The 13,102-nt window shown below is 39.7% G+C and overlaps 1 protein-coding gene across 1 annotated transcript in view; it reads left to right on the top strand.

Moving 5' to 3' along the window:
- The window catches only part of COL21A1 (collagen type XXI alpha 1 chain), a 117,230-nt gene extending 108,113 nt beyond the window's left edge, over positions 1 to 9,117 (top strand). Inside the window, exons 27-31 of the mRNA XM_088137181.1 lie at positions 1,864 to 2,010; positions 2,107 to 2,161; positions 3,257 to 3,457; positions 6,808 to 6,885; positions 8,131 to 9,117. Of these exons, the coding sequence (XP_087993307.1) occupies positions 1,864 to 2,010; positions 2,107 to 2,161; positions 3,257 to 3,457; positions 6,808 to 6,885; positions 8,131 to 8,318 (669 nt within the window). The 3' untranslated portion in view covers positions 8,319 to 9,117. The remainder of the gene's footprint in view (positions 1 to 1,863; positions 2,011 to 2,106; positions 2,162 to 3,256; positions 3,458 to 6,807; positions 6,886 to 8,130) is intronic.
- Positions 9,118 to 13,102: the final 3,985 nt, after the last annotated feature.

Raw genomic sequence — 13,102 nt, 5'->3', positions numbered from 1 at the left:
CCCGAAGGGAGAGTAAGCAACTGTTAATTTTGCTAATAGTTCTGGCTTACCTCACTGTCACCTGATATAAATATGAATCAAAGATTATTATCCATGATAACTGATATATAAATCAACCTTTTCTTTCCTTTGATTTTATAAAGTGTGTCTTTTTGCAGGTAACACTTGCTATATTCTAATGGTTATAGTTTTGATACCATGGCTTTTTTTGTTTTGTTTTTTTTAAATCTCTGCATTCAACTTTAGTTATTGTATTTGAGTCTTACTCTTCCTCCCAAGAAGCACAGAGCTTGGATCATCTTTTTCTTTCCCCTTCTTATTTTATTCTTATAACCCAGTTGGTAGCTTTGGATATTAGAGAAAGATATGGCCAATTCAAATCAGATCTTTATTGTGGTCAAAGACCAGCATAGATTTGGCCAAGATTACCCAGTGATCTTCACAGTGGAGAGGCGATCTCCCCAGTGCTAGTCCAAAGCTGTATGCATACTTTATTGATGAATGCCTCTTATGCATTTGAAAGCTACCATTTTATTTTATGACATTTATACCATACAATTATTTTACTTGGTTTTATTTTTCTTCTTGTAATCTATATTATATTATTTGAATATGAGGAGAGTTTTTCCAATCACAAGATTAGCATTTCTATCCATTTTTTAACTATCTGAGCCAAACAGTGAGGGTTGGCAGTGAAGGTCATGAATAGGAGATTAGTAGCTTTCAGAAGACTGCCATGCTCCAGTTCTTTTAGAGTGAGTCTTGCCAAGTTTTTCAGACTTTTCAGTTTTTCACAGTTAACACTTTGTCAGAATTTCAGAAGTTCAAAAAGCTGCTTTAAATGTTCTACCTTACCAAATAAATAGCCAAGAGGAAAGAACAGTCCATGCCAGAATGATATCTCAATCTATAATGTGCTTGGCTACCTTTCAGATTGTTATTTTAGCACAACATGATATTATCTAAGACAGGCAAAAGTCAGGAGGAGGGAATACCTTATCAGAGAAATGACTTCAGTTTGTTAAGGACCATCTTGGATCTGCAGATTAGTCTGTAGCTTTGGATTATTCCATCTGGCAAGGAATTTAAAACAGGATTAGTATGTGCCACTAATCACAGTCACAATAGTAAAACAAAACAGGTCTACCCAAGTATTTGTTCCATTGCAGTTGGGGTGGATTTGGCTTTCTATTTAGAAAAAAATATATAGTCCTTGACTGACTTTCCAGCATAGGCTTAAGTGTATGTTGGAGCCATTGAAGTGCATGAACTGAAGTGCTCTCAAAATCTGTATCAGATTGCATCCACAGTGACCTCTTGTAAGAAGAAGCACTGAGGTCATTTGGCTTCAAAATGTTGACCCCTATGTTTGCATATCATTCCGTGCATTTTTCTCCAGAGTTCTCAAGCAAACCTCCAACTCTTAAACATCAAGGTGGCAACAAACAGGGAAAGGCTGATTTAGTACAGCAGTTGTATGAGTTAATTATCTTGAAACAAAATACAGTTCATCTTGCTTCTCTCTTTTTTATATCTCTTATGATCCTGGAATTTAATATTTTCCAGTTTTCATAACAATGTAAGCAGTAGCCCAACTGTTTATCATGAAAAGAGGGAAAGAATGAAGGATTATTCTTGCATTGGACTTTAACCTCAGATGTAAATCTACTGTATGGGAGGATTTTGGTAAAACATAAATATTAACATTAAGAATGTAGCAGTAAGTAGCAAGACTGACTCATAAAAATATGTTGTGTTATTCTTTATCTATAAAATGGCCACTTTACACACTATGCTGAGAATGTTAATATGCTGATGGCAAATTCCGCTGTTGCACACTATTGCTATGTTTATGGATTTCAGACAGGTGACAAAGGAAATCCCGGCTTCCGTGGCAGTCATGGCCAGAAGGGGGAACCGGGAATGAATGGCTTGATGGGTTCCCCAGGCCCACGGGGAATACAAGGAGAGAGGGGGTTTCCAGGAATCCCTGGATTAGATGGAAAACCTGTACGTACATCAGTTGATTTTTTTTTTTTTAGTGCTGTTCATTTCATGGTAAAAACAATGTGTATAAGCTCTCTAAAATACCTCTGTTCAATGCAGGGAAGAGGTTTTTCAGAAGAATTTATTCGGCAAGTTTGCGCAGATGTGCTGAGAAGTGAGTCCCCAGTCAACAGAACTGATTTATGCTAGAGGCAGACAAGGCAGTCTATTTTGGGATCAAGGACACTCTTGGAATTTTAGGAGGTGTCCAGGCACTCTAAAAAATGGTTGCCATAGGGTATGGACATTCATAAGAAAGCCATAACCACATAATCAAATGGATCATTTGTTCCACACTTTAAAAAAACAAGAAGCCACAACCAAATAAAATTAACTACTTAATATTCATTATGAGCCTCATCTTTAAAATCATGTTATTTTCCTCTCCTGTCTACAAGTATGCAGCCTAATGATACCCATCCTACTCATATCTGAACTTACACCCCCTATTTGACATACTTCTGTTTTTAAAATTAATAACTAGACTTAACAGTGATTTCCCATTTGTAAATTAATTGTTTCCCCACCTTTGGAATAAATTGATTATAGCCACTAGTTCACATTCACCCTATTTTTTACTGTCTCATCACTTTAAAGCAAATATCTGAAATAAAGTTGCATAAAGAATGCTATTGTCCCATCATGCTGGATGGGTGGGTTGTTACTGAAACATAGTACTGTGTACAGTGGCTGCTCATTCTCCCAGTCCCCTGATATTTTCTGACTGGTTTGAGTGGTGGCTTTGCTGCTTCCCCACATTTCTTTTGTTTGCTACCTTGCTGTGGACAAAAATTTGGTGGGCTGAAGTTCAACATACATAGATGAAGCATCTTTTGGCCTGCCTATTGGAAGAAGTGCTGGCCAACTCAGTGGGAACTGTTGAGGATACATGTGGTGGCACAGATGGGGAGTTTAGAGGGCAAAATTGGTGGGACAAATTCCAGGCATTCCAGTGCCTAAAGTGTTTCTTGCTCCCAGTTCATGGCTTACTGGCCCTAGTTTTTCAACAGTGAGCAAAGGATTGTGGAAAATATATTGTGGGGTGAAATGAGCTGTCCATAAAACTTTCTTGCCAAAGTTGAGCAAATGTAAATTGCTTAGCTGAGCTAGATCTAAATTTAACCCCAAGAGTTTGAGGTCAGTAGATGTCATCCCTTGACAGTGACATGTTCACGTTTGGTCTAAATATTGTTGTCTGAATTCTTCTTAGCCCAGTTGCCTATTATACTTCGGGACAGAAGGTTGCAGCGCTGTGATCACTGCCAATCTCATGAGACCAGCTCTGGACCTCCTGGTCCACCAGGCCCGATTGGTCCACAAGGTCCTCGAGGCTTTCCTGGTTTGCCAGGAAATGATGGCATTCCAGGTCTGGCAGGAATTCCTGGGCGTCCTGGATCTCGTGGTGCAAAAGGTAACTGTATGAATTACCCATTTCTGTTTCTAATCTGTTTTGAACAGGAATAGAATTAAAGGAACTTTCTCCAATTCATTACCCTCTGGATATGTTAGACCAGTGTTCCTCAACCTTGCAACTGGAAGATGGGTGGACTTCAACAATTCTGGGAATTGAAGTCCACCCATCTTCCAGTTGTCACAGTTGAGGAACACTGTGTTAGACTACTATTCCATCCTGATCTTTTATAAATGGATGAAGTCTGTCAAATTCCTCCTTACCAAAATAAGAGTTTTCTGTGCTATGCATCTTCATGTCTGAATATTTTTTAAAGGAGAAATATATATATTTTAATGATTTCTTAGCAAAAGTAATTGCTTCTTCTGAGAGACAGGGCCTGCTGGTAGTTTTATGCAAGGGGAATCTTAAAAATACAAGGGATGAGTGAAATTGCTTACAGTATTTCCTTCCCCTTGCTTTTTGGAGGTAACGTGTTGTCGGAGGGTGAGTAATGATAGGAACTGATCCAGACTCACATGGAGCTGAAAGGTTAATCCTAGTGACATTTATTACTGTTTACAAAGGATTACAATAAAGAATCAAAGCAGTTTATGTCTATGCAAATGAGTGCAAAAGTAAATATTTGATTGGGACTTTAGAAAGAGAGCATACTGATCAAGATGTACCATAGCTGAAATCTCACTTGGAGGTTTCTCCATTCTTTGAATCCCTAAGACAGATTCCTAGCTTAACTCTGATTGCTTCAGTGACCTGTGGTAGAGAAATGCTGGGCTAAAAAACAGAGTGACCACATGTAGCCTGTCAGCCCCCCATGTTGCCTGAAAGGGGGTATAAAAGAAAAAAATGAGGAAGGATTGGCTTAGGATACACAACAACAACTGCAAAGTTTAATTTAACAGAGGGCAAATGGAGGGAGGAAGCGAAAGAAACAATTAGGTGGCTGAAAAAAAAAATCAAGGAAAACTCTTAACTAAGCAAGTAGAGACAAAGGAGTCCAAGAATTAGATGATCTATTTATAAAGTCTATTCTGAATTCTGGGCTCGGAAGTAGCAGTAGGCCACAGTCCTTGTCATTTGGGACTTGGTCAGTTCTGAAGCAACTGCTCTCGTGAGCTTTCTTGACTGTCTGCTCAGAACATCCTTCTTCCCTCAAAATCCCCTCCAGAACCTTCAAATTGGTTTGTAGACCCTAAGGATTCAAAAGGGCTGTGCTCTTTTCTCTCGTTGCAATAGCCATATCTGTGACCCTGGGCTGTTCAGTTGTTTTCCGATCATTGCTAAATCCATTGTCCAATCTTACATGCTTACTTGTTTGACTGAATGGTACATGTTTATACTGGCAGTCTTCTAAGGGAAAATGTGGGCCTTGGGAGCAGGTTGATTCACAAACTCCCTTCTTAAAAAGTTGTTATTCTGCCTGCTTAAGAAATGGAGTGGACATTCATGTGCTTTAAGCTGGGAATCTGGGAAAACTGCCATTTTTCCTTGCGGGGTGTCATGAGCCAAGAAAGAGCAATTATGTGGAAAATGTCTGTGATGAATAGAAGGCTAACGCACCAGAAAAGATACTTGTACTTTATACAAAGCTTCTGAACTTCAGTTGCAATAATTAGCAGAATCTATCTATCTATCTATCTATCTATCTATCTATCTATCTATCTATCTATCTATCTATCTATCTATCCATCCATCCATCCATCCATCCATCCATCCATCCCCCTCCCTCCCTCCCTCCCTCCCTCCCTCCCTGCAGCAGTAAACAGCAATGTCCATAGCAAACCAAATTGATAATACACACAGGAGTGCCCAATGCACTGATGCTGTCCTTATGTAACTGCAGCATTTGATGCAAGAATGGAGTTGTGGCATTTGCATGATGACATCATTATGCACATTTAGTCATTTGCCCCTTCCCAGCAGACAACCACGGTGATAAAAAAAAAGCTATCTAACTCAGCATACCCTTAGACATATCTACTCAATACTGAGTCCAGTTGGATTCTGTGAAGATTGGTTCCCTGTAATTAGATATAAGGCTGCAACTTAAAAATTACTCTCAGATGTGAAATTAACTTAACTGGCTTCTTCAAAGAGAGCCCCATTAAAGTAAAGGGTAGTATGAGATTCTAAAACATTGTTTTGTTATGAATAATTTTTTTAGCAGTTGGTATAGAGATGGTTAGATGAGCCAGCTTATAAGGCAATGGCATGTGATGTGTGTTATACCACACTCTCCCATACAAATACTTCTATTTGCTAACTCTGCTATGCTATGTGCATTTTATAATTAATGCTGAAATGTTTCCTGCCTCATTTAAATTTAGTTTTATACATTGGTTTTTACTGGGGGGGGGGGGGACCCCTCAGCTGTATCAGTTTACTTTGTTGGATATTTATGTGAAACCTCCCATCTACTTAAAACCCTTCTCCAAAAACAAAATACTGAATACCCCAATTCTTCAAGAGAAAGCAGTACAACTGGGGGTAATTTTACCGTCAGTGTTTGCCATAAGGTAATTTTAGGCCCTATATTTTATACCCATAATACCTTGTTCATGCATCTAGTGGAATACACCATTGAATCCAGGGCTGGTTATTACCTACTAGTTTATTGTGATGGGACAGGAACTGGAAGAGCCTCTTTAGTTAACTATATCTGTAAATGGCCCAGTTTTTCAATCAAGTGGGGATGTCCCACAATATGCCGAAAGTGTCTTCTGGACTTTGAGCATCTTAAAGGATTGATACTTAATCTTACTATCCCTTATTTAACCAACAGTAGTTAGAGAGATTAATATAAGCTGCTACCCACTGGCAACAGCTAAACCACATCAGCAATTTGTCACTAAAGCTGAGCTACCAGATTGTTGCTGATGTTATTTACAACTGTATATCATTGTAATAATCTGTTCTGAAAACTTGATCTCCATCTTCCAATTCCAGCTACGTGAACCAAAGTCTTGTGTAGTAATACTTCTTGCCTTCCTTCTATGCCTTTCTAGTGCAGGGGTTTTTTTGTGGTGCGTGGATTTTTATGATATAGCCATGAACTATCAGATTATTTTAAGCAAATCTTTACCTGAGCCATGCAGTCAATTAAACCACAGTGTACAGAGTTATTAGGGCTGTTTCTTCTGAGGCTGCAGATGTATGAATTGCAAGTGATTAAATATCCACTGTAGAAATGCAGAATTATGTCATGCAATGCTCCGTCTGCTAACTTCCAGTAGGAGTTGCCTATGTAAGATACAGCCAGGATATTGTATAGTAGTTTAGTGTAGAAATATGTCTTAATATTTCTTTGAGAATTACTGACCTCCTATATTATTATGCTTCTTATCTTGTAGGACCACCAGGAAAAAATGGAGCTAAAGGAAACCAAGGTATTGGAGTTCCTGGGATTCAAGGCCCTCCTGGACCTCCAGGTATTGTTTGGGAACCCAGACATTTCTGTTGGTTTTAGTGGTGAATATAACCCTTGACTGACTTCTGCATACAGATAGTCCTTGAGTTACGACCGTTTGTTCAGCGACTGTTCGAAATTACAGCAGCACTGAATGAATGGTACTTATGCCCAGTCCCCAAAATTACAGCTGTTGCAGCGCCCCCACAGTCACATGATCAAAATTCGGGCACTTGGCAGCCTACCTGCACTTATGACCACAAGGGCACTTCAACTCCTCCCACCTGCCTATCTCTCCCCAACTCTTCCCTTTTGGCTGTCCTGCACAACGGCAATCCTTGCTGGTGCACTGGGGCTGAAGTAGAGACAGAGGATCTTCAGCACTCTCAAGCCCTGTGCCATGGCCAGCCACCCAGCACCAGAGCACAAAACCCCAGTTGCCCTCACCACCCTGCACTCCATAGGCCCTGCCACACCCAGCTGACCGTAGCCATCTTCCTCCTGCTGCTGATGAGGCGTGTCTGGCCTGGCCCTATGCAAGGCAGCTGCTGGCTGTGCCAGGCCTTCTTCCTGAGGCCACTTGCGCCATTCTCCAAATAGCATACCCCATTCTCGTGATGCTTTGGAAGGCCTCAGAAACTTTCCAAAGGCTTTCCAAAGCATCACAAGAACAGGACACGCTATTTGGAAAACAGAACAAGCAGCCTCAGGAAGAAGGCCTGGCATGGCCAGCAGCTGCCTCAGGTAAGGGCTGAAGTTGAGGCCCAGGAGCAGTGGTGGCCTGCTGAGACAGCTGAAGGCCCCAGGCCTCTACTTCAGCCCCAGTACTGCTGGCGTGCTGCTGAGGAGGGCTGCTGTGCAGGGCGGCTAAAAGGGCAGAGATGGGGGAGGGAGATAGGTGATGAGGGAATTCAAGAGGAGGCAGTCCCTTACCTTACTGAGGCTAGGGGCTAGGAGAGACTGAGCTGGGAATGGCTTGGATCGGGGTGGGTCCCTGCCTAATTGGTAGGATTCAGTTAATGTTAATTAACTTTCAAGGTTGGCTGGCTAAAGAATTTCAGGAGCTGGTATACATGCTTGTATTCTTGCAAAATTCAAGTCGTTTTCATATGTCCTTTTCAGGTCCTCAACTTTAGATCTTAACTGTTTAAATGTTTAAAGCTTTGAGTTATCTAGGTGGTGTAATTCAGGCTACAAATCTTTACTCAACTATAATATTGTATGGATGCTAAACATTCTTCATCTATATATTCCACATTTTATTTAGGTCCTGAAGGCCTACCAGGGATAGGTAAAGAAGGACATCCTGGAGAACGTGGGGAGCCTGGGAAAGATGGAGAACGTGGAAGTCCTGGAATTCCAGGACAAACTGGACAGCCTGGAATTTGTGACCCATCTCTATGCTTTAGTGCAATTGTAGGAAGAGATCCATTTAGAAAGGGACCAAATTATTAATCTGAGATGTGTAAGTGGCAGACTAGCCCTTGTGCTTGCCTTAGATAATCTTTCAAGACTCAGGAAGATAACTGGCAATAATTCCCATTCCTAGGAACTAAAGTACCTCTAGTGGTGTAAAATAATCTGGTAAAAATTCCCATATTCAGTATATGGGATTTGGGTCTCCAATCCAGTTGAATTTAGTTATCACTGAAAATAGTGACAGTAGTTTGTCCTCATTACCTTAAATCATCACCACTTTTCAATCATGGCTCTCTATCTGTATTCAGGCTCTGCTCTCCAGTGAGTTTAGTTTAATTATTATGTTTGCCCAGCAACACTTGCTTCTGTTTGAAGTCCACTGGCAACCTATTGACTTTGCTGGAATCTGAATTGGGCCCTCTGCACTTGGTAATCAGGTGTAAATCACTGTGAAAGGTTTTCTATTCAGCCAGCATATACAGCATCTTAATTTTAATGGAACATGGCTGGTTGTTTTTTCACAAGTTTGTGAATTTCCCCAATTTCTTTGTCTTTCATATTGAGAAAGACACGAATTATCTGTTTTTAAATGTTTAATTTATAATTGGGCAATTTGATACAATTTATTATTAGCCATGCTGTCCTTTATGAATGTATGCAAAATAGTCGATTATACGTTTCTATCCCCAAGCAAAAACATCTCTGGAAGCTTCTAAAATAGACTAAAGCACGCATTTAAAATTTTGATTTCTAACTATAGTCTGGCAAAGATTTTTTTTTTTTTGTAAAAAGCAAACCTTCGCAGAGTAAAGCATAACTTTATTTAATCTTTTCACCCTGATTATAGAACTTGTGTTACCATTTTTGCTATAGGATTGCAAATGTCAGACCAACAGTTTACAAGAGACCCTTGATGCTTCCTTATAATTACAGTCTCTGCAATGGTGCTTCTTCTCAGTGTTCAATTTGTAAAATGAGATGCATTCAAGAAGTGTACTGACATTGTAACCAACTCAGTTGTACAATTTCCATCAGAATTTGAATTGGTTTTAAATATTAATGGAAAGATTTTCTGTTAACTGCATTTACACAAAGCGCTATTAACTAGCTATGTTTGCTGGTTTTTCTGTTGTCATTTGTAATATGCTTGACATTCAAGGTTAAATAAATTTTTGTTGAGTTTCTGGTAATAAAACTGATTTTATTGGTGCCTTATTTCCATTTCATAGAACTGTGGAGTTGGTAGGGCTTTAGAGGTTATGTAGTCCAACCCCCTGCTCATTGTTGGGTCTACTAAATCATGATGACAATCCAGCCTCTATTTGAAGACCTCCAGGGAAGCAGAACGCACCACTTCATGTGGCAGCCTGTTTCACTGACTTGACAGTTTGTACTGTCAGCCTGCTCTTTTTGGTTTTAACTCATTGATTCTGATATTGCCTTCTAGAACAATAGAAAATAAGCCCAGTTCCACTTCTGTGTAACAACACATCTGTTCTTGTAAAATTTGATCCTATTCATTTTAGCAAATTGCTCAAGCCTGTCTCGGGCTTTTTGAATCTTTTCTCTTTCATTTAAAATATTGGTTACTACTCCCAGTTTTGTATTATCTGCAAACTTTGTAAGTGTTCCCTCAACTTCTTTATCCAAATCACTGATACCAATAGAAGAGAATATGTGTAGCTCAGGGTTGAACTGAGGAGTCCCTGGGGATCTCTGAGCTTGGCTGTTTTCTTGCAAACATTTCATTACCCAAATGATGAACAGTACAAGGCCCAGGACAGAACCCTGTGGCATTCCACTCAATACTTCCCTCCATGTTGGAGTCATTAATGGCACTCTCTGGGCGTGGTCATTCATTCACCTAATGCATCCACCTCATAGTAGTATCATGTCATTCATATTCACCATTTCCTTAAGGAGAGCATCATGAGAAACTCCATCAAAATCTTCGTAGGTCCAGGTAAGTTATACTTGTAGCATTCTCCTCATCTATTGAGCTATCTATCAAGAAGGAAGGTAAGGTGTGTGTGTGTGTGAGAGGGAGAGAGAGAGAATAGGTGTAGGTGATAGATAAATAGAGATAATATTTATTTTGGTCACTGACCAGAGAAAACAATATATATAAACAGAAAAAGAAGAAAAAGAAAAAGAAAGAAAGAAAAAGACAGAACAGAACAACCAAAAATTGAAAAGGTGGATATTTGTGTTGTGGAATTTTTGCCAAAGACAGGAGCACAATGCTGAGGAGAAGAACCATGTTTATTGCAATGATCATTGGGTGCCTGCTTTCAAGAAAGAGAGACCCTGAACAATAGAAAAGCATAGAATTTATACACTTTTGAGGTTGAGAGGTGGGAAATCTGAGGGATCTGATTGGAGGATAGGTTTGGATAGGTGTTAAATGGGGATAAATGGTTTTTCTTTTCTGAGATAAGAACCAAAAACCCTTAAGCAGACAAGTGATGGCCCTCCCATTGTTTCAGTATGAACATGGTCACTCTTGGGTCATGCAATAGTTTGGAGGTAATCCAGCTTTGCATAAGCAAAGAATGGCAGGAGGAAGTGGGGAAGAGAGATTGCAGGAGAGGTGGGGGGGGGGACAGAAAGAGAGACAAGGGGGAGGGAGGAGTAAAGAATTTGCTGGAGAGGCAAGGCGGGGGGAAGAGTGTCCAGCTTTATTATTTTTCCATCACATTTGTATGAAAGTGCTCTAATAGTCCAAAGTATCAAAGTAGTTATTTAATAAGGTATTAGAGTAGTAGGAGTATTTCATTTCTACATAACAGAAGATAAGTGAATCAGATATGAGGATGTCAGTTGTGTGTGACAGTCATTTGTGCACATTCACAGCAGCTATACAGAACTTTGCTGCATTATGGGTGATAACACTTTTCTTGTCTGATAAGAGGAAATTGACATGAAGTTGCTCAGGATAATTTAGTGCATGTTACAATAGAGGGAAGATTACTCTTCTTCAGATATCACTGTAGAAGGAGCAGTGCAGCAGTGCATGGAGAATAGATTCAACTGAACCATCACCATTGGGACAGGTTTGGCTAATCATGGGAGGTTTATTAAATCTCCCACATAAAAACATTGAGGGTAGACTATTATATCTGGCTTTGAAAAATAACTTTTGTTGGGCTGGAGAGATGAATGTGTTGATGTCGTTGGCTGGTTTCCACCTAACATGGTTAAACCAAGTCTGAACAGAATTTGGGATGAATCCTATTTCATTCTGGACTTCAATGACTAAAAGCCCTTCTTTAATAACTCTCCTAGTGGAATCAAGAGAATACAGGGAGTCAAGGGAGAGGCCACATGATAGGAGTTTTTAACATATTGCTTGAGTCCAAGAGGACTCAAATTCATCTGAAAGAAGGGATGGAGTCAGCCCAGCTGGAAAATAGTAGCATTTAAGTCAGTAATTAAAGATTAACAACCATGCTCTAACCTCAATACTCATCTGACCAGATTCTAATCTCAAAAGTGCATTAGATATGTATTTTGGGGTTTGGAACACGGTCTAGAGATCTGAGTATGTAAGGCTGAGCAGGAATAAAGGAAGGAGACTATGGTAGATCAGGAGCAAAGGAATTACAAACCCAAACTTCCATGTATAGCAAGAGGCTGAATCTCTATGGATTCAAGTTGTTTTTTGGCTAGGCTTTTAGTCTGTAATTAGATGTGGACTACAGTAAAAAGATGGTAAAATACAATTTTAGAGCCAACGTGGTTTAGTGGTTAAGGCATTTGATTAAGATTTGAGAAACAAAGGTTTAAAACTAACAGCCGCCATGGTAGAGAGCAGCTTTAATTTGTAAAATCTACAGGATCAGTTTAATAAACCAAAACTTTTGTTTTACCATCAGGAAATGACAAGTTTTCCTTTAGTTTTTTCCCCACTAATATGGTTGCTTGAAAGGTGTTAGATGTTCAAAATGTTTAGGTTATGGGGTTTGTTCCCCTTATCTGAAATAAAATATATACAGCACTAGCTAGGAATGCCTTCCTTTCCTTAATATGTAATAGCCAGCAGATGGCAGCAGAACAAAATGCTTTGGCACTGTTTATGATCACTGAATGGAGTCATCCCCATAATTTAAATCTTGTACCCTTGGTTGTAATTTAGAAATATGAGTTATGTTATTTACCCCCAAAGACCTGTCACAGCCTGGGATCAGTTTTCTCTTATGACCTCTCCTATTAACAGATGATAAAAACAAAATGGGAATTTGATTACTATTATTATAATGTCATACTTAACAGACAAGAGCAATCCATTGTAATATTTAGTTCTTGGATAGGTAAATGTAGTACTTAGGATTGATACAGACGTTATTCTCAGGGTATGGCTGCTATGGCCAATTCGGTGTAGTGATGAAGGCACCAGGCTAGAAACCAGGAGACCGGGAGTTCTAGTTCTGCACAAAGCCAGCTGGGTGACCTTGGGCCAGTCACTCTCTCTCAGCCCTGAGAAGGAGGCAAGGGCAAACCACTTCTGAAAAACCTTGCCAAGGAAACTGCAAGGACTTGTCCAGGCCGTTGCCAGGAGTCAAAAACTGATTTGAAGGCGCACGCACACATGCAAGGCCAATTAGCTATGGTTATATGTGTTTTAAAATCCTGTTCTTCAGTAGGGCTGTCATTATCTGGACTGCATGAATCCCAATGGCACCTAGAGGGCAGCAAAGAAATACTGCAATTCTTAACACTTTTCTGCCTTCTTGTGACTATCTGGAATTTTCAGCACCTACACTAAAAAGGCCTTCCAGAGTAATTTACATAAATTCAGGAATAACCTTAAAACTTGAAAC

This window comes from Python bivittatus, unplaced genomic scaffold (assembly GCF_059951505.1).
Source record: "Python bivittatus isolate LINGU-HERP-01145 unplaced genomic scaffold, Pbiv_v1 ctg000020_np1212, whole genome shotgun sequence".
NCBI lineage: Eukaryota > Metazoa > Chordata > Lepidosauria > Squamata > Pythonidae > Python > Python bivittatus.
The sequence above is the reverse complement of the archived record's forward strand: the minus strand, read 5'-3'. Positions and strand labels throughout refer to the sequence as shown.